The sequence below is a fragment of the Bactrocera tryoni genome, chromosome 3 (assembly GCF_016617805.1).
Source record: "Bactrocera tryoni isolate S06 chromosome 3, CSIRO_BtryS06_freeze2, whole genome shotgun sequence".
Lineage (NCBI taxonomy): Eukaryota > Metazoa > Arthropoda > Insecta > Diptera > Tephritidae > Bactrocera > Bactrocera tryoni.
Window position 1 is genome coordinate 24,127,544 of NC_052501.1, and position 27,168 is coordinate 24,154,711.

General features: G+C 36.5%; 2 protein-coding genes across 2 annotated transcripts in view; both read right to left on the reverse strand.

Annotated features, from left to right (window-relative positions):
- The window catches only part of LOC120772776 (calcium release-activated calcium channel protein 1), a 167,921-nt gene that overhangs the window by 20,300 nt on the left and 120,453 nt on the right, over positions 1 to 27,168 (reverse strand). The window contains exon 4 of the mRNA XM_040101555.1: positions 25,395 to 25,508. Coding sequence (XP_039957489.1) covers positions 25,395 to 25,508 — 114 coding nt within the window. The remainder of the gene's footprint in view (positions 1 to 25,394; positions 25,509 to 27,168) is intronic.
- Positions 7,507 to 9,825, reverse strand: LOC120772777 (signal transducer and activator of transcription C). Its single transcript, XM_040101556.1, has one exon. The coding sequence runs from the start codon at positions 9,053 to 9,055 to the stop codon at positions 7,784 to 7,786; it is 1,272 nt and encodes a 423-aa protein (XP_039957490.1). The 5' UTR covers positions 9,056 to 9,825; the 3' UTR covers positions 7,507 to 7,783.

A 27,168-nucleotide genomic window follows, 5' to 3' on the forward strand; every position in this document is an offset into this window, starting at 1 on the left:
TAGACACTCGCCTCTAGTCATGTATATTCGTACACACACGTTCATATAAGTAAAATACTTTGTCAAAACCTGTCTCACTTTAAGTCATGACATTGAGTAGCGCGTGGAAATACTTCAATAAAATTGTTGGACAACAAATAATTAATGTATGTACATATGTACAAAAGGGTTGCTGTTTACATTTATGGAAATGGACAAGATCGTGAGTTGTAAAAAGTTATTTGAAGTTTTACCTGTCATATGCGATAGGGTTTCGATCTGAACAACATGCTTGGAGATTTTGGCATAGCCTTAGAAAATACTCCGTGTCAAGTTTTGTGAAGTTAATACATATGTCCAATCTGTTTTACATACAAGAACTTGATTTGGATCAGTCACGTAGCTATGTATATGTTAGAACAGTCCGATAACTGCTGTACCGGCAAATGAGTAAGGTTCTTGGGCAGAAAAGAACGTGAGCAAAATTTCAGAACGATATGTCACTAAGGGACTAGTTCGAGTACAGTCTGTCTGTCTGGGGCTAACTTGACTCAGCTCATAATACTAATCATTTATATACACATACATATGGTCTCCAACGTTTCATTCCGGGTCTTGCAAAATTCGTAGAAAACTGAATATGCTCTGAAAGAATTGATATGTCGGCAGGTTAAAATCCGTTTGTGTCGAGCGAAAAATATGCGATCAATGATTTTCTGCTTCAAATGTATACCAACTACAAATGTATAGTATTTCGAACATGTTAAGGTGTTACGAAAATCGGTTAACACTTACCGATCCAAACGGGGTGCGATCGCCGAAAAAACAGCCCTTGGTTGGATGAAATCCGAGTCAACTCCGGTGCCTAGAACCGGCTGTCGTAGGAAAAAAATCGGTTCCAACTGTTATATTGATTCAAAGAAAATATTTTGAAAAATATTAAAATCGTTTTCAATCGTCACTATTAATTTTTCTTTCATAAGCCTGAAATATAATCGCAACCCTCGTATGAAGACATGTAGGTATGTATACTTATGTATAACAGTGTGAAATTTACGTTGGTAGATTTAGAGCAATTAAAGGATTTCTATTTATAGATTAAAATGCTACATCAACTTGAACTTCTAAATAATTGAAAAAATAAAATAAGAAATATTGAAAATATTCTTTAAAGCATTTCTGCGAAGTTCAATTGATTTCTATTGTGCGAATATATGTATAATAAGTATATTCTACACCATAACTGATTTGGCTGTAACGCGGAGCTCTATAGCCTGTTATGTTGTTTTTAACATAAAAGTTATCATTATTGTTGTTTTAATGTCAGTGAACATCTGCCAAAAAACTTCGAAGAATACCAACGTGTCGGCAGTCCTTCCTCCAACACAAATCCGAGTTCGTTCTGGGTACGTAAACCCGTTTGTTGGGGAGTTCGTCCCGTAGTGTCTACTACGTAGCAGAAGCTCAAATTATAAACGGCTTATAAGCCGTTATTTTGAATATTTTTATTTCTAGTGTTAAAATTTTTCTTAATTGTTAGAAGAAAATCGGAAAATGTGTAATACGTGTGATTCAACATGTATACATATGTATGTATGTATGTACGAATGAAACGGAATTCCGAAAAATATTCGATTGCTTTGACAATTCGGTTTTTTTTGCAGTGACACCTGCTACGTGACCAAAATCGTCTTACAATTCGGGTTCAAAGAAAATCGAAATGAATAAAACAATTACAATTTCGATTTTCAATCAAAATGTAAGGAAGCTACACATTTACATACATACAATTAGGGTGGGTAAAAAAAATATTTTTTTTTGTTTCCTACAAAATCAGTAGAACGAGATATTTTGTCGTGGAGCATTCAATTTCCTACAAAATATTTTTTTTAAGTAGTTGGAAGCGAGTTATGTCCTTTTCTCTTTGATACTAAGAAAAAAATAAAAAACTGTAAGGCGGCGGAGCTACCCATTAAAATTAAGAGCTCATGCTTGGAGAGATTTCCGTAGAGTTGACTAAAAACCTATTTTCCAGAGTACCAAGCGAAATTATATTTTTTTTTTAACCACCCTAATTTATGCATGACTAAACGGAAGATCTTCCCGTTACAATTAAGAGTTCACGTTTGGATAGATTTTCGTAGAGGCGACTAAGAACCTATTTGTCAGAGTACTAGCGAACCACCCTAATGCATGCTTGTCTAAAAATGTCGAATCAGTTGTAGAAATATGCACATATTTAAATGTAAAACCTAGTTTTGTTTCTTTTGAAATGATATAAATTCATGTCCGCGGTTGAAGATAGAGCGCAAACTGGCGGAATTTTACATTTTAACGGTTGACATCAATTTCCGAATAGATCCATTGGTCGTTTTCGAACGGTTCAATTAGCATTTGAAAATGAAATAAAAGTAGATACATACATACATACATATGTACATATGTATGTGCTTATGAACTGCTATATACATAGATACATAGATACATATACTATATACTTATGTACTTTTGCTGAAATTCATTGAATTCTAGACTGAATAATGCATGATTCTGATACTGAAGTTCTCGGTACGTTTGTACTTCCCAATCCGTGACTTACTTTATATTTGGTCACATATAACACACCTGCAAACTGAAATCTGATTCAAAATCATTTGTTATAGCTAAATTAAACCTTCAAGGAACTGTCGCTGAAAAACTGTCGATTATAACATATTTCCGTTGGTTCCGAAGCTTGAAAGAATCTATAAGGCAAGTATACAGTTATCTAAAATCCCAAGAAGCTGGAAAGAACTCAAGGGGTTCATTCTCAGCTTCTATGGATGGTGGCATCGAACAAACCATTAATCAAGCTTAACGGAGGAGGAGTTAAAGTTGAAGCATATGTCAATATCAGGACTCTTTCAATTCAAAATCAGTGAAATAATGGAAAAATCCTTAGTAAGATTACACCTTTGGCCGCAAACAACGGACTAGGAGTTAATCCTAGTAAGACCGTATTTATGCTATACACTAATAGAACCAAAATACCTCAATTTCGTCTTCTAACACTCAATGGTTCTCCAATTTCTTTCTGCCATGCGACAAAATATCTCGGGGTCGAGATTGAAACCGAACTGAGCTGAAAAATGAATATAGAGAAATGTGCTAAAAGAGCTTATATGGCACCGTGAAAGAGAATACTAGGCAGCAACTGAGGCCTAAAACCCAATATAGTCGTGTGGATATAGAGTTTTTCAATAGGGCACTACAAAAGTAGACCGATTCCCCCCTCTTTTGAAATTTCTCTTCAGTAAGGTTTGTCATTTCATCATGGAAAGACATACGATCCAACGAGTCGAAGTTATTAAAATTTACTACCAAAATTCGGAGTCTGTGGCCTTAACTTGTACGCGGCTATCATTAGACCAATTCTTACAGACCTTATTTCTGTCGTCGCCAGCGTTAAACAGATATCGGGGGTAGCCAGTGCAGGAGTTACCAGGGTCTTTAAGTCATGTCCGATTGTTGCGCTTAATATGCTGCTTGCAACATTTGTTGCTATAAGAATCAAGGAGATAGGAGGCTGGAACTTGAAAAATTGAGGACACAGCGGTACACTAACCACTTCTAAATAAATAAATCTAAATAGATCAGAATATATGTATATATCCTCCCAAGGTTGGATGCCTATAGCCACTTCCAGGTAAGAATACCCGTTAGACGTAAGTGGAGAAGAGGCATAGTAAGGGAGGAGGATACTAACCCAATAGGTAATGGACTGCGAAGTAGGGACGTCCGTCTACCAAACTGAGATAGCATCTTCCAAGCGGAAGTACTGGGCATAAAGTAGGCCTGTGGAGCTCTACTGAACAAATACGGGAGGATACAGTGAGCTGATTAAGGGCTCAAATTTTTTTTAGGGTATTTCCAAGGAAATTTCATTGAAATTGAAAAAATTAATTGTTAAAAAAACACCCTAATGTATACTCTATATAACACTTTACAACATATATAAAAATTTTAAAAATTATCATATTTTTCACGAAAACAGAGTTTTTACGCCTTTTTTAAATAAAGCTACAATTTGTGTCGCCGCAGGAATGTATTATTTATTTATTTATTTCCAACTCATGGGTTAAATTTGATAGCCTAGTTTTTGGCTCACCTTAATACATGCATATCGCCACATCTTGGCATTCATGGGCTAGTACATGTAGGCTTGAAAGTATGTCAGTTTGTGCACTTATCATATCGCTTTCCAGAAATCGTTTCGGAGCGACGCTTAATGATTACTTTCAATTGCCAGTGATTGTCCGCAATGCAATCGCTTGCAGTTGAAATTCATTTACGCTAATTGGCAATTGCCATGAAGCGCCAAGGAAATCGAAGAAACCTTTAGTGATTTTACACATTCCTGGCATTTTACAAGAAAGTTCACATATGTATATGTACATAAATATATATACATATGTATATATGTTAGTAATATGCAAATACATATGTAAAGGCGAGTATGAAAATATGGGCGTGGTTTTTATGCATTGACTTTCTTTTATAAATATGTATGAGCGTAAGTGCTCACTGATAAGCAAAATTAGTGGAACCGCAGCTTACATAACTACGCACAAAACATACCCACATATACAACCGCTCATAGATATTATGATTTTTATGAATTTATTTGTTTGTTCATCGCTGCTATAGCGACAAACATCGTAACATTCGTCCGTTTGCGCATTCTTGCCTTTGACGTCGATACCTTCGATGAGATAAGAGAGAATTTGCTTTGAACGCGCACACAGCACACACTCGGCACACGTAACTTGCTATTGTTTGTTGTTGGCGTATGATATTTTTATTTTTCTTTAACTAATACCCTCTTTGTGTGCATTTTGTGCAAGTTATTGTTTGAATTTCTATTTTAAGTCATTACCGTATTTATTTTTAAACAATTGTACGAGTGTGTGGCACATGTGTGGCGAAGGGTTGTAAGCAAAAATAGCGGTAGTCTATGGAAATAGCAGCCAATTGAACCAATAAATGTTGGGCTTCTACGCTTTAGAACGCAATTATTCGAAATAATAACAAATTCGATGAATGAAGAAATTGGAAATGTGATCGTTTAAAGAGACTGTATGTCTTGAATATCAAAAGCAAGATCTAGACGGCTTTCCGAGGGATTCTGTACTCATAACCAACTAAGCATCGCGATGTCTGATCCAAATCCAGCTGCATGAATACAATTTCATTCATGCATACTAATTCTCAACAGGTTTATAAAACACTGTTATGTTACATACTCTTGTTCGAAGTAGAAAAGCGATCGAGCTGACTGCCGGTTTTATGGAATAGGAAACTCCAGAACACTGATTATAGATTACCCAGCAATCTGTAGAAGCAGGCCCAAAGCTCTAGGAATCAACTACGCGAACAGGATCTTTTGACCTGGGCCTTTGTGACCAAATGTGATATAGGAGAAGGCACAATAGACCATAGGTCGCAGTGCAAAACCTCAATTGGTTTTTATCTGCTCGTCTATAGTTGAAAAAATGAAAATTGTTTTTGGTTTCAACTGCTTAAAATTTTTAACATCATAAAGTGTATACGAAGCACTATAAAATGTGAAAAACATTTATACTTTTTCTATTCTCAGCAAAGAAATTGTTAAAGCAATTTTGCCCGAAATTGTTTTGTTCGTTAAATAACTTAACTTTTTAAGCCAGACATACAGATTATTAGTTCTTTTCAGATAACACAAGTTCTTAGAATCATTGGCACCCAACGAGGTCTCGTTGAAAAAGTGGATTCCTAAATTTGGTCCAGTACACGCCATTTTGTATCAAAATATCAATATAACATTTTTAAACACTCAAATATATGCGTAAAGTCAGAGAGAAAGAACTTCAATTTCTTGTTTCTTAATCCCAGAATAAATTTGTCAAAGTAAGTATTTTTTAAGGTTCTAGGCTGGTTAAACCCCTTTCTTGATATACCAAACAGGTTCTGAAGTTTCGTTTTTATTTTGGCTGGATTCCATAGCATTGAATTTCAAGTGAGTTTTTTTTGTGTACAAATCAATCATTCGCTCTTTCATAAGGAAATTTTGTTTTGATGACGAAAGCTGATCTTATTGAATATTTTCGCAGCTAACTTCACACCTAACCGCTTCACCGTTATATATTACAACGCTTTTATAGTAAGGCCTTTTTGTGAAAAACTTTCTTAAGGAGCTATACCACTTTCAAAAGACCGATTTTTCTTGTTTTTTCGATAGTCTAATTTTTCCATAGTCTGAGTTTTCTATAATCTAAGTTCTCGTGGGTTAGTTGGGTGGCTATACCAGACCCTTAAATGATTTGTAATAGTTTTCAATCTTCATGAAATTTTTCACCGGGCTTCGAGATACAATTCTTAAAGATTTTTTTTTTCGATTACAACTATTAAAAAAAATTGTCACGCAATTTTAATTTTTTTTATAAAAATGTCTGTGAAAAATTCAATTTTCAGTTTTGTTTCCTTCGTCCAAGTTCTAAGTTAAGGTTTCAACTGAAACACGTATTTTCTTCACTTTAGATGATCCTGTAAAGAGTTATCTTGTCATCGTGGGCGCATCTTTTTTCTGAGGGGTCACCGGAAATGGCGTCGCATTGGCCGAGTTTAAACTATTTTTTTCCAAAAATTTCCAGATTTCTGTTTTAATTTTGTATATTTGTAACCATAAAAAATAAAGGAAAAAATCTGTTGAAAAAGTGCTATTTTTACCCGAGGAGACCCATGTAACTCCTTGAAAAAAAAAACGAAATTACTTAATGAACCACCCAATATATCAAAAGTAAGAAAATGTTGAAAAAATTTTGTAGTATGGCGCCTTCGTTCAGAAAAGCCTCTACCTATAGTTATCTCTCAATTGACGAGTGAAATGTCAACGAACTCACAAATTTTTGCTATTGATCTGACGTATACCATAATAACAGAGCGTTAGCCTCTAGAAAATTAATATTTTAATGTCAATAAATTGTTATCACTTGAATTTTTTTTCCGAAGACGGATCTAAGAACGAAAGTTGGTAGAAAGAAGGAAAAAAAGTACATATATTTATTGAAATAATTATTAAAAAAATTCCCTGCTTAACTAATTCTGTTTCCTTGAATAAGGTAAAAAAAAATCGATTTCGAGAAATAGACCAAAAAGTCCAAGGGGTGCTACTTTGACTATTGAAACATAGCAATTTATTATTCTCAATACTGCAATTTAGGAGAATCTCTTATAAAATGAATGATATAATTTTCGATCTCCGAAAAATGAGGGCGCAAAGCGGTCTATTAAGATTAATTAGTCGGGAAGATAGGGTTTTACTGAAAACACTCTTCCTTTAAAGTGGGATTTATGTAACCGAAATGGACCCAGATTCTTCGCTGTCAAACACCATCACCATTAAATTGCAAGAGCACCAAAGGAACCCTTGAAATAATCATTAAGTCACAGTAAAAATATTTTACATATTTTTTTCAAAATTTAAAAAAATTAAAATTTATTTTAAAAAGAATAAATTAAGTAACAATTTTATGTCAATATATTCACTTAATTAAGTTCAACCGATGTTAAGTACAATGGCAAATTACAATATTCTTTTTCGCTTTAATTAACAACTAAAACTACCAATAACTAGATGTAGACCGACTAAAACTACTTAAGGGATATAAAATTTTATTTAAATATTATTAATTTAGTAACAACATATTCCGCTCGGTTAACACATAAAAGTACTTATTTGGCACTGGTGAGAACGAATGAATTCCGGCATACGCGACGCCTTACACTGTCAAATGGTGTGCTCAATGGAGCCCATTGACTTTTTGCGCTCATTCACCTCGAAACGTTGCATGATTTTAGCGACAATACGCGATGGCGGTATATCCGGATTGCCGGTGAGACCACGATAGCCCAACACGCTGTGATCGGCAAGATTGCTGGCCAATTGCAGGCGCCGTACGAAAGCCTCTGTATCGATGCCGCGCACCTGTGATGGCTTGAGAAAACGTTTCGGTATGCGTGAGAGTATATCCTCCGAACCGACCGGACCGAAACCCAAATTGATCAATATTGCTTCGGGATCGGGTTTGCGCGCCTCCAATAAACTATCCACACTCGAGTAACGACTCGACGATTCCGAGTGTGTGGAATTATCACGCTTCAACATGGCAAAATGATGGCGACGCAACAACGGACTCGCCGGACTGGCCGGCGTATCGGTGGTGTTGGTTGTTGTGGTGGTCGACGAGTCGAAGGACTCCTCATGCTTAAGGCGACGCTCGCGTATATGATGCTGATGCATTTGGTGATGATGATGATGCTGTTGGTGTTGGTGCTGATAGCGTTGCTGTTGATGTTGGTGATGGAAGGTGCTGATCGAACCGGCGGTTTCAAAGCAGTTCGGCAAGGATGATGGCTGTCCATCGAATGGTGTGCTGTGATGTTGCTGCTGGAAGTGGCTCAAGCGCTTCTCCGCAAACGTGGATGCCGGTAGCTCCGTCGCGCACATTGTCTCCATCAGCGGCGTCACATTGAACATGGTGGACGCCTCTTGTTGCTGCTTGAGCACCGCCTCCTCCTCTTCATCCTCCTCTTCCAGATCGGCGGCGTAGGCAAAATCGGCATCGTCCAGTTCGGTGGGTTTCTGTCGTTGCAAACGCTTGCGACGCGTCAAACGCTGTGCTAAGCTCGGCGTACGGGACTTCTCAACGCTCGCGTGCTGCGCACTTTGTGCCACTGGAGTTTGCGTTGCACTTAGCGTGTCAGGTGATTGCACTAATTGTGTCGGTGTCGGCGACGACGACGGCGAGTGATGCAGCTGCTCGTGCTGACGTTGCAAACGCGTCTGGCGTAGTTCGTTCGGCTTGCGCTGATTAAATGTGACTTGTACGTCAGTTGTGTTGGCATAATTAGTGCTATTGCTATTGTCATTGTTATTGCTCTGGCTGTTGTACATATTGTTACTCTCATTGTGCGCATTGTGCGCATTGTTGTTGTTGTTTGTGTCATAACATTGTGTTTCCTCATTGCAGCTGAACCAGGTGGTGAGTGTCGTGTCCATTTTGGCGCTTGTCACAAGGATTTGATTTGACGTGTTTTTTCTCGGATTTTTTTTCGGATTTCTTTTTCGGAAGCGCTTGTCTGTTCGCCTACTGTTCTAGTCTGTTTAACGGTACAAATGTTTGAATGATTTGTTGCGTTTGCTTTCCTAGTCGCTTTATTTGGCGGCGTTAGCCGGTTGACCTTGCACGGTAAACCGGTTTGTGCGTTGCTATTGTTGTTGTTATTGTTGTACTAATGCGCAGCGTTAGTCACTTAAAGCGCACTCGATTGACTGACTAACTGACTAGTTGTCTAAGTAATGTGCAAGCGTTCGCTGCGTTTGTTGTTGTTAGTTTTGCGTTAATTATTGCTTGTTTTTGCTGTTGCAAGCACCAATGTCAATTGTTTACAGTTATTCAAGTTCAAATTGATATAGATTTAATTTTTGTACTTTTTCTGGTTTATTTTTTATTTATTTATTTTTATTTTTCTTTCTTATTTTTATTTTTCCCTTTTTTTTATAGTTTTTTCACACGTATTTATTGTTTTTAATCTGCTTATCGCCGAGTTCGCTTTAAAAACACATTCTTCCTAACAAAAGCTTGTATTTGTTTTTTTTCGCAGTTGTTTTAGTTGTTTGTTTGCCTGCTTCTAAAACGCAATTAATAACTGTAAGCCAGCTTCGCTATCATGTCCGCTGGAAATTTTCGTTACGAAGCAAAATCAAAAATATTTTTTTTATTTTTGTTTTGCTATAATTTTTTATATATCTTTTGTGTTGAATTTTTTTTTAATTATTATTAATTGCTCTTAAAATTTTGTTGTTTTTATTTTTTTTATTTTGTTTTTGTGTTATATTTCTTATTTTTTTGTCGTTATTATTGTTTTTTTTTTTAATAATATTGGTTGCAGTTATTATATTTTTCCTTAATTTTTATAATTTTTTTGTATTTTTATTTTATTATTTATTTATAATTTTTTGTTATTGTTTTTTGTTGGTATTTTTTTTTCAAATTAGAAACAAAAATATTTTTTTGCTATTAATATTTGTTGCTGGTTTTTGTATTTTTTTTTCAAATTAAAAACAGAAGTTATTATGAGTCTCTATTTAACCTCACTTTTGCATAATGCTCTCATTTACACAGCTTATATCACAAAATTGCTTTAATTACTTTTGTTTTACTACTATTATTATTGTTGTTGTTATTATTATTGTTCCTGCTGCCGCTTCGCAAAACTGCTTCCCAATGACATTCAGCAGCTGCACGTCGCCACAACGTGCTCCGGTCACGGTGACTTGTTTTACCAGCCAAACTCCCAGTGTTCGACTGCGCTCACCGCGTCAGCCCTTAACCGCTAATAAATCGCGTGTCAGCTCCAGTTGTAGTCAAACAGATTTGTATTCGGTATTTGCCAGCTTCTTCGTCGTCTGCGCCGCTTCGCTGAATTTTTTCGCCTGTGACTTGGCGCTTCTCAACGTCACTCGCGCCCGTTCCACGGCTATTACTAAGTAGTATGTAATTGGCTTTTCAGCATTTTCACACTTGCGCCCGCAGAACTTACACGGTTTTTGTTGCTTTGGTTTTTTGTTGTTGTTGCTTTTGTCTTTTGTTGTTGCTGTTGCTGTTTTTATTATTAAATTACTTAAATAATCTATTTTGCTGCTTTGTTCCTGTTGTTGTTGTTGGGTATATTCTCACTTGTTGCTTGCGCTTATTGCTTTTCTATTTAATTAGCGTTGCTCTTAGTTGTATTGTTGTTGCTGCTGTGTTGTTAAATTCAAGCTTTTTCGCGCACGGCAACCCTTTAGCAGTGTCGACCGAACAGCAGTCGCTATGCAATTTTCCACGTTATCTCGCTGGTTTTTGTTTTTACTGCTGTTTTTGTAATTTTTTTGTGGTTGTAGTTTGTTGTAAATTGTTGCAAATTATTGTTCTTGTTGTATATGCTTTTTCGGTATTTGTTGATTTTTGTGAGCTCTTTTGGTATATTTGTTGTTGTTGTTGTTGTTAACTATTGTTGCATATATTTCCTCTCTGATTTAGGTATTTATTGCTTATTTGCTGCTTTTTCTGAGTTATTTTCGTATATTTATTGTTGTTGCAATCTGTTGTTCTAAATTATTATTGCTGTTGTTGTATACATTTTCTTTTTATTTTCGATATTTATTGCTTATTTGCTGCTTTTTGCAAGTTTTTTTAGTATATTTGTTCTTGTTGTTGCTGTAATATTTGTTGTTGTTCCAGTTTGTTGTTGTAAACTGTTGTTGTTGTTGCGTATTTTTCCTTTTAATTTCGGGTTTTAATGCTTATTTGCTGCTTTTTGCGAGTTTTTTTGTTATGTTTGTTGTAATTTTATTGTTGTTGTATTTTTTTCTATGATTATGTTAATTAATTCATATATTTTTGCCGCTTTTGGCAAGTTTTGATAATTTGGTTGTTGTTGTATTTTTCCTTACGTCTTCGTTGTTATCTGCTTTTATTTTTGCCGATTTTTCGCAAGTTTTTTTGTTATTTTTATTGTTGTTATTTTATTTCATTGTTGTTGTTATTATTTTTTGCTTTTGTTGTTGTATTTTTTTTATTCGATTTTGGTGTTCATTACTCCCGCTTCTGCGGCTTTTTTGCAAGTTCTTTTGTGTTGTTGTTTTCGCTCTCTACTGTATCGCAGTATTTTACTTTATTTGCTTAATAATATTAATAACGAATTTCCATATTTTTACACTTTCTTGCTTCACGTTGGCAAACGTTGCTTCGTAGCTTTGTTGCTTTGTTGCTTTGCACTTTGTACTATTTGTTTTATTTATTTTTCGCGCATGAAAATATGTATGTTTGTATATGTGTGTGTATTTGTCATTAAATGTCATTGATTACTCGTAATCAGCCAAAACCAAAAACAAATACAAAAAAACAGCACACAAAATTGATTGCACTCCCCTTTCGCTATGAGCGTTCGTGTCGCCTTAGCCGTCTTTATGGAATTTAAATTTTATTGATTACGGTATTTCAACACATTTCCGCAACCCGAAACTGTACTGTAGCGTAGCCGTGTTGTGCTCGATCAATATGCGCGCTTATTGCCTTTATAGACTTAATATTATTTTAATTATTTATTTACTGTCTGTTCTCTTTCTTTTTGTTTTTGTGTTTTTTTTTTCTTTTTTTTTAAGCTTCGTCGCGATAATTGTCGTTCAAACTGGGGTCTCCGCTCAGCGACGACGACGAGTTCAGCGTGTTCCAGTGTTTTCTTCTAAACGTCTACCGCGGTACTGTTTATGGTTGGCGGCCTGTGGCTGTGACCGCGACCGCAAAAGCGCATTGAAGTCGCAACGATCGGCCGCCGTCAAACGGCGAGTCGAAGCTAGTCATATTTAGAGGTAGCATACAAATATTTAAATGCCGCTCATGAGATGAGCGCACGATCGGCAGTTTGGTGGCCAAACCCAACCGCTTGTTGTTGCTCCAGATCGCTCCAGCTGTGAGCGCAGCTCAATCGTTGGCAAGTGTGCTCGCAACCAGCACACCTAACACACTCCTTACTCAGCGCTGCTGGCGCTCACGTGGCTATCGACGTTGCTGGTTTTTTGTTTTTGTGCTGTTTGCTCCACCACATGCCGCGATCAGCGTTCAGCGTTCGGCGTTCGGAAAAAGCTTAATAATTTGTTTGTGTTGTATTTTTACAATTTCTTACTCATGAAATTTGAAGTTGAACAAATGTGTTTTTTGCATTTTGTTGGTGTTCCGTAGGGTTCGAAAGCCTGTAGCGCTTAATATGTCTTTGCTGTTGTTGTTTTGTTTGTTTTGCTTTGCTTACGTTTCGTCGTATTGGCCTGTCATCTTAGCCATGCTAATGTCAGTAACTAGTCTTACCAGTGTTTAAGCCACTCTATTTTTATCGCCAATGCGGTAAGTGCTCTCTGAGTGCTCTTCAGTGATTTGACGATTTTTTCCCAATACTGGGGGAAAAACCCTCACACAATGGGTCGTTCCGTTTTGGCGTTTTTCTGTTCGTTTTATTATTTTTACTCTTATTTCTCCGAACATACAAATGTCGGTATGCAATTGGAAGTTGTGCTGACGAACGTTGTTTGCGCGCCGTTGGGCTTGCCTTTTTTGTACCGAATGCGATATGGGTCTTGGGGTTGGATGACACTATCACTTATGCAAAGTTCTCTTTGAGGCGTTATGTTGTTATATACATACATATATATTATACTTATAGGTATATATACATATATGGTATGTATGGGAAAATATGTATGTGTAACACGAGCTCACTTTTGTTTTGTTTGTTGTTTCACTTTAATTTACTTGTAGTTAAAATTAGAGACGTACGAACCGGAGAACATTGATCCCGTTGTTAATCCCGGTCGCGATAAAATGTAAAATATCAAACTATGAATTCCAAAGAATTTGGACAGACACTCGAGAATTAACAGTATGTTTCAGCCTCTTATCAAATTTAATCTCGGATTTTTCGAAATTTTTGGTTCGAACTGTAATAAAGGCAATAGCTTAATATATAAAAAGTAAGTCAAGCAACCCAAAAGGAGTACCGGATCTAATGCGCTGGCCTTTGGCATTTCATCATGGAAAGACGAACACCTGAACAACGTTTACAAATAGTTTAACTTAATTCATTCAACGTAAAAATACAGATCGCTTCGCTCGATGGGCTCTCGAAACGTTCCAAGAAGATGCGACGTTTTCGAGCAAAATTTTTTTCAGCGATCGGTCCCATTTGGGTCGAAGAACAACCTGAAAAGATTAAAGAGTTGCCATTTCATCCAGAAAAACAACGGTTTGGTGAGATTTGTGAACCTGAGGAATTATCAATTCATATTTCTTCAAAAATGATGCCGATGAGAACGAACAGTCAATGGTGACCGTTATCGTGCCATGATAAGCGACAATAGATGCCTGAAATTGAAGCTCGTGATCTCGGCGTCTTTTGGTTTCACCAAGACGGCGCCACTTCCCACACATCGCATCAATTAATGGATTTATTGAGAGAACACTTCGGGGAACAGATAATTTCATGTTTTAGTCCGGTCGATTGTCCACCAAGATCGTGTAATATGACACCTTTAGACTTTTTCCTGTGGGGATATGTAAAGTCTAAAGCCCATTCCGACAATCTCACTTCGATTCAGGCCTGTCATTCGCCTGTTACCAGTCGAAATGCTCCAACGAGTGATCGATAATAGGACTCGACGGGTGGAACATCTTAGACGTAGCCGTGGCCTTCATTTGAAAGAGATAGTCTTCAAAAAATAAATACCAAATAATGTTCTTTCGAATGATAATAAACATTCCACATTAAACTTGAAGTTTCTGTGTCTTTTCCTTAAAAATGTTGGGAAACTCTTAATGGATCAGAGAAGTATAATGTAATTTTTGAATGTTAGCACCAAGAATGTACGTTTAATATAAAGATATGGGTTTGATATTGTGTCTTAAAAATATAAGCGACTTTATATAATCTCACAAAGTGGTCCAACAGTGTTAAATCCCATGATCCTGGATGCCACTTCACTGGCCCACGACGCCGGATAATACGCTCACCAAAAACATCGTTTAACAAATTTATTGTTTCGTTGGCTGCATGACATGTAGTCCAGTATTGATTGAGCCTTAGGTCGTCCACATGAACTTCGTCGAATTCAAGTACGAACAAGTCATTAATCATGGCTTTATAGTGTGCCCCATTGAGCGTAACATGATGGTCAGCTTCATTTTTGAAGAAATATAGATCAATGTTTCCCTCTGCCCATAGAGTGCACCAAATAGTAAGTTTTTAAGGATGTAACGGCATCTTAACAGTGGATGGTTGATTTTCATCACTCCAAATACGACAATTTGGTTTATCAACGTGCCCTTTCACACAAAAGTGCTTGATTGGAAGTGAAGTTATTGCGTTTTAAGTGTCAGTATGTTTGTGTTATCGGTGCGAAAATGAGCTTTGAACAAAGCGACAACGATGACGATGATTGCTTATCCCGTAGCAGAGTGCACGAGTGGTTTCAACGTTTTCACGTCTCACGACCGTGAGGACATAAATGACGATCAACATGTGGGCCAATCAAAATCTGTGATCACCGGAAATTCCATTAAAACTGTGCGTGAATTCATCAAAAATCAGCCGAAATCATCATTGAAATTCATGGAATTGGAATTGAACATCCCCAAAAGATCGATTTATCGCATTTTGACTGAACATTTGGGCTTACGAAAGGTTTGTTCTGCACAAATTGATTGACGATCAAAAATTGCTCAGAATGCAACATTCGAAATACATCATTAAAGAGGTCAAAAAAGGACAAAAACTTCCTTTACAGAATTGTGACTGGTGACGAAACGTGGTGTTTCCAATACGATCCCGAAAAGAAACGCCAGAGTGCTGAATGGAAGGCACTGGACGAGCCGAAACTAAAAGAATCGCGCATGGAGAATTCAAAAGTGAAGACAATGCTGATTTGTTTTTATGATTCCAAGGGTATTGTCCACAAAGAATTTGCTCCACCCGCCCAAAACGTTTATGTGGTATTCTACATTGGAGTTTTGAAGCGTTTGATGCGCCGTATTCGACGTGTTCGGCCCGAATATCGCGAAGATGAAAGTTGGTCTTTGTTGCACGATAATGCGTCGTCTCATCGATCGACACTTGTGACCGATTATTTGACCAAAATCACATTTTAACCGTTAACTACTCCCTATATTCACCTGATATGGCACCGTGCGACTTCTTCCTTTTCGGAAAAATGTATTTGCCCTTGAAAGCGTTATGCAGACGGAGGGGCCATTCAAAAGGCTTGCACCGGCATACTGGCGGTCATACCGGCTAACGAGCTAAAACACTTGTTCGACATACTTTTGGACCGTGCAAAAAGCTGTATGGAAGCAGAAGGGCACTATTTTGAATAAAATAAATTGATTTTGCCAAAAAAACCATCTGTTTTTTTCAAGTTCTGTTTACTTTGGAACGCACCTTGTATATAATATCAAGTCACAGTTTTTGACAGCTGACTAACTCGGAAAAAGTATTGCCTCATTGAAAATCACACCTCTAAAAAACAACCGTTATAATACATGGCGATACAAATTCTAAGATATTTCTAAAACTGTGCTTTGATGAAATTTGGTTTAAATGGTGGCTGGGGTCTTGTAGAAAATTCAGAGCTAGGCTAGGTCTCACCGCCATTTGGAAAAGTTTGCTTACAGTTTTATTACGCTTGATGACCGACTCTAACTAGTGGAGTTCTTTGCGTAGACAGATTGACGACTCTTGACATTTTGTACGAATTCGACTCCGATTTAACGAAAATATGTCTTTTTTTAGTATTGTAAAAGTTCGCACTTAACAACACAATGATTCATCGAGAAAAAAGTCTGCGAAAAACATAAGTCAGTGATGAATCAAACGATAATTTTATGATTTTTTTTGAAGTAGCAACGTATGGGATAAAGCGAGTTTTAGAAAAATGAGGTTATGATAGAAATGTTGTGAAGAATAGGAATAGAAATGAAGGCCTAGAGTTGGAGATATAAAGATCTTAGGTACTATAGATGTTATCTGAAAATTATTGGCATAAAGTCATTTGATAGGCCAAAGTAAGTTTTTCGAGAGATGGATATTCTCTAAAAAAGAGAAATAAATGCGTTTTTGTAATCAAAATGTCTAATTTATTCATTAAATGGTCTCTGTCGAAACAGTAACAAACTAAAAATGGTTCCCGAAACTTTTCTTATAAGAAGCATACTGTTTTAGAGACTTGGTAGCATAGTAAAAATCTATTTGCAATTTGGATGATTTGGAAGTAGTTTTGTTACTATTCATTAAAATATTACAATATTACATCATATGTATGGTATTTTAAACCACAAAGCTATGAATTTATCACTGTTGTGCTGTGATTTTATCGGTCTATCCACAAATATACATATGTACATACATACTTATATACAGAAGTTACAGTAAAAAGTACCGACTTAACTCGCACATTTTGAACAATTTGAAACCAAAGGCAATTCATAAACGTTAAACGTCATTATATCATAAAACCACAATTTAACAACAATTAACGACAGATAACGGCTATTAATGATGACATGTGCTCGCGATAGGAGTGTAGACAGTCTTGGAAGTGTTTCAAGTGCTCATTAAGTGGCGGAAACTAAGTTTTCTAAGAAATGAATTATTAAAAAATATTTGTTTATGAGATAATAAAAAACTAGAAAGATTAAAAAAGAATTGAAATGTTTACTATTTATTTAGATAAAGCAGTGATTTTGGCTTCAACGTTTATTGGGCTTTAAGTTTTGGCTTATTGATCGAGAGATAAGGCTAAATTGCGTACACGAATAATGAATAAGAATATATTTTCCCGCTTTAAAGTTGAAGCGTTTTTTTCAAAGGTGCTTTGCTCTAAACATTTTTTAAATCGAGTGACAATGGTAGCCTGAAAGGAACATAAATTCGATACCCTTTTCCGTACTCGCAGAAGGAAGCAAAATAGTCGATGAGAATCAAAATCGATATGTGTTGGCAAATGTTGGTAATTGGGAAAAACTCTGGACGGTTAGTAATTTCAATATAATATGGTGGGCCCTGTGAAATTTAGAATCAAAGTATTCAGTTTCTACAACAATAATTTATACGAGAAGTGAACAGAGTACCCAGATCTACAGATTTAACTACTACAGATTGATTAACAGATTGATTATTGACGAGTTAAAAAATCATTTACACCGAGTTAACGTAACTAGTAGCAGGTGCTCGACCAAGTAGTCTACAATGATTGAGCTTTTCTGTACAATAAAGCGTTCCCTTTGATTCTTGTTTTACTAAAAAAAAATACAAATTAATGATCAAGCTTCTATTTGACTTGTATGAGTAACTGGTGACAGCTGCATCGCTGGAACATTTAAAGCCGATGAGCTTGCAAGAATTATAATCTCACATAAATACTATCAGGGATAGGTACGAGCCAATGTTGCACCATCTTCTTGCGTTCTAAGTAAGCAACGTAAGAGATCACGCCGCAATGATAAGAGTTCTAACTGGATACTGCGCTATTGGCACTCAGGTGGTGGAGCTACAGATTTTGGAGGACTTGTCAAATTTGCTCCGAACAACATGAGGTGGTGGTATCTCAGCTTTCTAAAGACTAAGGTTAAAGCATCTCGATTGTCATTCCTCATTCATTTTTCATTTTCGAATCAATCGAACTGGCTGGAGTTGTTATAAGCCGCCTCAATAAATCGAATTGGTTGAAATTGTTATTCAATAAAAAAATCTTCAATAAATTTGTGGCAGGCTTAAGCCGCTTTGTCGATATGCGACTGTCTTTCTGATCTATACTTTGGAGTTTTAAGTATCGGACACGTGTCTATAGCCGACCATGTGGGATATTTGAGGCTCCACGAATATCAGCCTGTTTACCTTACCTTATCGACACAAAATATATTGCATCCTGTATTCATATATATGCAAAAGTATGAAAACACCACGTAATGCGTGATTGACGATTGACACCTCACGTTTTAAAGTAAAAACAAAACACCATTTGAAAAATCAAATTTATAAATTCACACGGAAAATAGTTCAATCGGCACTATAGTGATGGGTATGTACATATGTACAGGGTGGCACACGAATCGACACTGTAATAAAAAAAAGTATTAACTTTTTTCTGTGTGAGTAATTGATTTACTTTTTTTTCATTTGATGGGTTATTAATGAAATTGTTTAAAAATCAATGCTTGGGATACCGAAAAGAGGGTTTGGATAGTGTAGCGGTACTATGCTTTGCAGTTCGTCATTTCCAACAAAGGGAATTCAGACGGTATTTTGGCACTCCCTCGAGTAGATGGATCGAATGGATGAAAACACTTCAGCCCTGAGAGTATTCGACACAGTATCCACCGGGTGAAGCGGAGGAAGAGAAAGGCCTTCACTTTGTTTGAAAAATCAGGGGGAGAAGGACCTGGCTACACTTGGAATCTCCAATTGGCGCCAAATAGTGAAAAGGAAGAACGACTGGCGCGCTGTTGTAAACTTTGTGTAAGCGATGTCTACGCCAATAAAGAAGAAGCAAGATGCATATGCGTGGCTACGGTCCATAAAATAAATAAAAAAAGTTTGTTATGCAATAAAAAAAATAAATGTAGTACATTGATTAAAAAAAAGATATTACTTTTTGTTATTGTAGTACAATGCGGGCGACACCCTGTATTTACATAAACATACATTTCATATGGAACCACCGCTCACTTGCCGCACGCAGTTTGCCAAAAGTGAAGGTTGCATTAAATAAATTGTGAAAATTTTAATTACATCTTTTTATAGTCGACAGCAGTACAACAAAAATATAGTTACAACAACTAAGCTGTGCAATTTGAGCATGGGATTTCATGAATTGTAAAATACGAACGATAAAATCGCATTGTTTGTGCAAATGAAATGTTTCTTTCACTAATTGACCGCAGTAAAAATATGTATGTCTGCATGTATGCCCCCATATATGTATGTCTATATAAGGTATAATGATGTTAAAATTGCCACGATTGGCGTTGTTGCATTTAATTGGTTTTCATGACTTAAATATTTATGCGTGCAATTGTAATTTAAATGCTTGCAATAATAAACTCTTAATTGATATGCTTTCCATTTTTCATCATACCAATATTAAAACATGCCAAAATGTAATGGGTTGTCAAAAAAGTCTTGCGGTATTTTTATTGTATTTTTTTTTTTTTTTTATTGAAATTGAAATGAATTTTTGATGACTCATGCCCAGCTCTTGACCGATGCTACGGCTGCTACTATGCCGGTCTCTTTCGACCAATTCAGCGATTTTATCGCAATTTTCGCCTTCTGCAGCGTGCCGCATCTTCGACCACCTCTACACCCGAACGAAAACGTTGAAACCATCATTGTGCGGTGGAAATGGAAACTGTATCGGTTCCATAAACTGCACAAATTTTATTGACGGCTTGAGATGCATTTTTGCCTTTATCGTAGTAGTACTGTAAAATATGCCGTATTTTCTCTTTATTTTGCTTCATGTTTGCTACGGTATAACTCACGAACGACTTAAAAGAAACCACAATCAATCAAACCAAAAAGGTATAGCGTGACCCGATTCGACGAATAAAACTAGAACTACGCGCTTTCAGCGCCAACTAGCGAAAATACCGCAAGACTTTTTTGACAACCATATATAGGTATATAAGGGTGTACATACATATATATTTATAGTTATTTGTGTATATAGTGTAGGCCTAAATGTTCTAAACAATCAAATTATCAAATTCAGGAAATTATTTGTTTGGCCTTTTTTGGCTCATTCCCGTTTTCTGGTTTGTTTGCTTTCGAAAATCGCTGATTTGAAATTTTTCTTTGCACTTTTACTTTGATTTGATTAACTTACTTCTGGGTTATAAACAATAAACTATTCGCCGAGTTTTTGTGTATCAATTATGAGCGTAAACAAGAAATATTTAATGCAAAAATTTGAATACATCTGTTGATTGTGGTCTCTTCTGGCCTTCACCTACTTTAAAACAGGTAAATATCGCATGAATTAGCAAACTTTTATTTGGAAAATGAAAAAAAAAAAACAGGTATGATGGCTGATGCACTGTTTTTCACTCTTCCAGAAGACTTTAAGAGCAAAGACGTAAAAAAAATTAATAATAAGAATTTATGACTCATTTATTAAAAAAATGGACCTATAATTGGAGTTATGTTACTCCATTTAAGGGGTTAGGTGAGTTTAAAAATTCCAGAATATATAGTACCATTAATATATTAACTGATCTAATGATCAAAGTAATGAAGGTATTGCTGCCGTGCAGGCATCCTCACCAACAACTGAAGCCAATGGACCAACGTAAACGATGTGAATTTGCTGTTTTTGCCTTGGAAGAACTTGGAAACGATAACGATTTAGTTTTACGAAAATCATCTTCTCCGCTGAGGCTCACTTTCATATGAGTGATGCGGTAAATAAACAAAACTGTCGCTTCTGGTGCGAAGAAAACCCACAAATTATTCATGAACAACCATTACATGCACTTAAATTGACAGTTTGATGTGTTTTTTGGTCTGTTGGAATCATAGGTCCGCACTTCTTTCGAAAAGAAGGTGGTGACAGCGCTACTGTCAATGGAGAGCGCTATAAGTTGATGATAACCAACCTTTTATGGCTGCAATTGGAAGAAGTTAATCTTGAAAATATGTGGTTCCAACAAGACGCCGCCATGTGCCACACAGCACGTGCAACAACCGAATTATTGCGAGAAAAGTTTTGAGATTCGATTATTTCAAGAAATTGTGACATTGAATGGGCTCAAAAAATTCGGACTTGACACCATTAGTCTACGCTTATTGCTGGCTTATTTAAAGTCATTGATCTTTTGAAATAAACCAGATCCTTTTCAAGTTTCGGAAGTCCATATTGAACTAGCTATTCATGATATATGACTTGATTTGGTGGGTGAAGTACTGGAAAATTGGGTTCATCGAAATTGTTCAGGCAATAGAAGTCGTGCAGACCATTTCAATGATGTTATGTTCAGAGTTTGTAATTGTAATTTCTTTTGAAACATAGTGTATGGATTTAGAAGCGTGGACTGTCAGAAACTGTAAAGGATGGGAACGAGTAGATATTCTTCGATTTTTGTGCACTCGGTCGCTAAATCAATGAGCCTCACGCGAGCTCAGTAAACTTTAGTCAGCAACCAGCATTTGTGGGGTTGCAAAAGTCTTCTGGTCCAGGAGCTATTACTAAATCTTATCAATTTCACATGACCGCAATGATAAATGTCGTAATTGGACGCTGTTCTAATGGCACTCACGTGGTTGGGTTAAAGATTTTGAGGTCATCAAAGTTGCATAGAGAAATATGTGGTGGAAACATTTAGGCATTTTCTCCTCTACTGTACAGCTTTCGCCAGATTAATATTGAGGCATCTCTTTTGTCATACTTTCTATGAAAACGGCGAATTGGCTGGAACAGATTATAACCGGCTCAATAAATTTGTGGCGGGCTGTAGTCGTTTTGTAGATACCCGACAGTCTTTTCGATCTTTACCTAGGAGTTCTGGGCATTCAAACGCACAAGTGAAATTTTTCGTGGCCTGACAAAAAGTCAGTCTATTTACTTAATCTAACCTAACTCATGATTCACTTGCACCAAATCTTTGGATTCCCAAAGTGTCTCTGAGACGAAATGCAAGCAGACAAAAAAAATGTTATTTTAAAGTTAATAAATTCATCCCATAATAATAAGGATTGTCGAAATATGTCGTAGAGGAATAGAAGACTAAAATATGTTTTGTACTTAAAGTAATTATGGAATTTTTATCATGTATTTTTATCAATTATGTCTCCTTTGAGCGGTTTTCCATGGTCCCGTGGAGAAAAACTATAATCTTTTTAACGTTTTCGATCACTTTTTCGGGTTTATAAGGGCGATCCAAGTAGTTACTTTTTCAATAGTCTTTTTTAGAAAGATTGCTCGTGAGTCAAGTCAAGCCGTTATCACACAATTATAACCGACTATTTGATGCCTGAAATTAAAGCTTTTGATCTCGGCGACATTTGGTTTCAACAAGACGGCACCACTTCCCACACATTGCATCAATCAATGAGTTTATTGAGAGAACACTTTGGTGAGCAGATATGATATCATACCGTTAGACCCTTTCCTGTGAGGATATGTAAAGTTGAAAGTCTATGCGTATAGTCCTGCTTCGATTCAGTTGTTGGAGCAAAATATCATGCGTGTCATTCGCCAGTTACCAATCGAAATGCACAAACGAGTCATCGAAAATTGAACGCAACGGATGGACCAACTGAGACGTAGACGCGGCCAACATTTGAAAGAGATATTCAGAAAATAATACCAAAGAATTTTCTTTCGAATGATAATAAAACAGTCCTGCCATATTATTTATGACTATATAAAATGTATATCAAAACCGTGCTTTGTTTAGAAAACCTTTTAAATTCATACGTTCCTCTTATTTTGAGAACAATACAATAACAATGTGTTATGATTACATTACACATCAAAGGCGGTTAAGGCAAATATTTACAAGTTCGTGCCGATTGTAATGTATACGAACAGTTATGATTACAAACATGCAGATATATAGAATATAATAAAATATAAAGTAATCGTGGAAAAAAAATGTAAAATATTGTCGCACAAAACTGCATTGCATGTCACACTACGATCACCAACAACAATAGGAGTAAAAGGGGAGGAAAAAATTTCACAAAAATTAAGTGAACAATATGAAAATCACAGATTACTTTGTTGGCTAACAAATAAATGAAAGCCTATAATTAAGAATACGTGGAGAGAAACAGTTTTCGAAAACAAATAAATTTGTTAACGATTTCTAATTAATACAAATACATATATGTATATATATTTTAGTGTTTGTACTTACATATATGTATATGAGTTTCATTTGGCACACATAATAAATAAAGTCATTATGAAACAATTGAATGAAGAGGCGCTCTTGTCCGATATGAAATAACTCATATACTATATGTATGTATATATGGAGCCACATTCACACACACACACAGTACAATGCTACTTTTACTCACAGAACAAAGCTAATAATGCAAGAAAAATAAAAAAAAAACTTGAAAAAAATATCAAAACAATTCATTCACATTTGTAATCGGTCGTTCGAACAGCATTGCGTATACGTAATATGCACGCGAGTGCGCCATTTGAACGATATTTGAATTGTCTCAGCGATTAATTAACAGTATATGACAATATTTATTGCTTAACAGCATGCTCATGCGCATATAAATGTGAATTCGCCACAATTCCAGCGCAATTAAATTGCATGCCATTGTATGGGTACGGAACACGAGATTTTGATTTGTCACAGCTAATGTCAACGTAATGGGTGAATGAGTTGAAAAAAATAACAAAAACAACTGAGAAACACACACGCACTCACATATGTATATGAGTGTTCAAATATGAGTGTGAGCAATAATCGCTGGCTATAGGAGGCAATGCGAACTCTTTTTCTGTTATGAGATTTTATTTCGTGTTATTTATCGCATGCGATTTATATTTTTTTAATTTTACGATTTTACATTTTTTTTAATAAATGGTCAACGTAATCGACTTCTGAGCGTACTATTCGCAACATCATCACCCATCTTGGGACCCAGAATTCATTATTGGATAATATTTTACCGAATAAAGCAGGTCCAGCACGTAGTGGTGAAAATATAGCAGCCGTAGCTGAGAGTGTACACGAAGACCGTAGACGTCGACTCGGCGTCTTTGGCAGCAACTCGGACTGACGGAGAACCGATGAACTGATTTGGCGCATTTTACGTCGAGATCCTAAATTGAAAGCGTACAAAAACAGCTTTTGCAAGAACTGAAGCCACTCGACCAAAATTTCGCTTCGGTCTAAGGGCTTTTGAAAAGTTCCAAGAAGATCCGACGTTTTTGAGCCAAATTGTTTTCGGCGATAAGGCCCATTTCTGGCTCAATGGGTACTTAAAAATAAATAGGCAAAATTGCCGCTTTTGGGACGAAGAGCAACATGAAGAGATGTTTGGTTTGTGCGGTTTTGTGTGGTTTGTGGGCCAGTAGAATCATCGGTCCATATTTCTTCAAAAATGATACCGGTGAGAACGTAACCGCAAATGGCGACCGTTATAGCGCAATGATAACCGACTATTTGATACCTGAAATTGAAGCTCGTGATCTCGGCGACATTTGGTTTCAACAAGACAGCGCTACTTGCCACACATCACATCAATCAATGAATTTATTGAGTTAACACTTCGGTGAACAGATAATTTCATGTTTTGGGCTGGTCGATTGGTCACCAAGATTGTGTGATATGACACTGTTAGGCTTTTTTCTGTAGGGATATGTAAAGTTTGAAGTCTATGCGGACAATCCCGCTTCGATTCAGGTCTTGGAGCAAATCATCACGCATGTCATTCACCAGTTACCTGTCATGAGTCATCGGGAATTATTTCTATGTGTCTTTTTTTAAGTAGAGAACCTCGAAATGGATCACTCCTTAGAAATGCCGAAACTTTGAAATAAAGATAAAACCGACGCATCTGTTTAGAAACTTTTAAGAAGATAAAAAAAATCATTGCACCACAAAGCATCTCTGCCTTAACCTATATGTGCCGCTTATTCAGACAACTCGTCTGTCAATTGCTTTCATCAGCGCTTGTTGCCACGTGAAATGGCAAATAATTCCACTTTCTTTAAATGAATGCAAATAATTTCCACGAATTCAGGTGAGAAGCACGTTGAAAACATGTTTGCTTCCAGCACTTACCTGTCTGAATAAAAGATGAAATGATCGGTGAGCTGATATGCAAAAATCGGAGAGGAAGTTCCGTTCGATTTTCGTGATCCTAATTTGAATAGCGCGCTGATTGGCAAATATATGCTGAAATGATAAAAAATAAGAATTGATATTATTGAGAACGAAAGGAATTACAGCCCTTTATAAATACAATTTAAATAAAGTGTTAAATTAAAAATACTATATATACTATATATACTAAATATATCTTGATATAGTATAGTACTTTAGTTTAAATGGTGGTATTATTGGCAGATGTTTATTTGAAAATGTTACTGAAAACATTAGAGTGAGCAACAACGAGCTACAAACGAGTTCTAAACGGTTGAGACAAGTTTTCGTCGACTTCACGAACTTCACTATATGATTGTGCCACTCGACTACTTGTGCTAGTGATAAAGTAGACTCCATGGCTTTCCATTACAAAAATAGCCAGACACGCTAATTTACAGATTCAAGCTATAATATTGTTTTATGGGGTCGTTGTTTGGTGGTGGGCTCTTGGAAGAACCACACTAGCTAAGCAGCTGAAGCGTGTTCAAAGAACACTCAAACATGACCCATCAAGTGGTAGTACTGCTTCGGTGTGTAGCCTCTTTCAGAGAAGTGTGCATTCACTCCGACAGTCGAGCGGTTATACTGGCTTTGAGCTTGCTGACTGTGCGCTGAAAACTTATTAAGGAGGGCGTGACCTTATTAGCAGTAGCTGCAAGTTTTTTCCACCCGTATGGGTGCCCGGCTGCAGCACAGGAATTACTGGAAGCTGCAAAGTCTATGGACTGGTTATGAAGGGCACTTTTTACAGAATTTCAACCGATTGAAGTCAATCCGGTTCTCTGATGCCTGCTTACTTTCTGGCGTTAAAACATTGAACCTGCAGTGAACTCAGCGCTGGTTAATAACCAGAACTTGTGCGACTGCGAGATCTTCTGTTGAAACCGCAAGAGGTCATCCAAACTACTGGCTCTTAGCAACTCCAATCTCGCCATAGTTATAGCTGTTCAGATTGGAAACTTTTTACGACTAGGAGAAATTAATTTTGGGTCCTAAACAAAATAGTTTCACTTCAGTTAACTCGAACATCCTTGTCCAAAAGGCTTGAAAAGCTGCATAAGTATTTCTCTTTTTAAGATATGGTGATCTACATATTTATCTAGAGTTTAAATATTAACTTATTCGGAATCAAATTATTATTATCGAAACAGGAGTTGTTGATTGGTACAAATTGCTCAAAGCGGGTCGAGAATGTGTTGACGACGAACCACGTCCAGGTCGACCAACATCAACTTATGACCAACCAATAAAATAAAGGATTTGGTGCTTGAGGTTCGACGGTTAACAATGAGAGATCTTACTGGCATTATTGGAATATCGGAAGGATCAGTGAAAACCATTTTGAAAGAACATTTGGATCTAAGAATAGTGAAAGCATGATTAGTTCGGAAATCACTAAATTTTTTCGAAAAAACATTGCTTTCCGACTATCAGGATGTCATGAAACTTATTATTAGTGATGATGAGTCTTGGATCTATGCTAAAGACCGGAAAACAGACGATCAATCGACCGAATATCGTGGCAAAGGTGAGCGAAGTCGAAAAAAACCACGTCAAAGCAGGTCAAAAATAAAGGTTATGTTGACAGTTTTCTTCGATTATCGCGATGTGGTTTACTCCGAATTCCTCTCGACCAGCCAAACTGTCAACAAAAAATATTATTGAGTCTTCTGCGTCATTTACGCGAAGC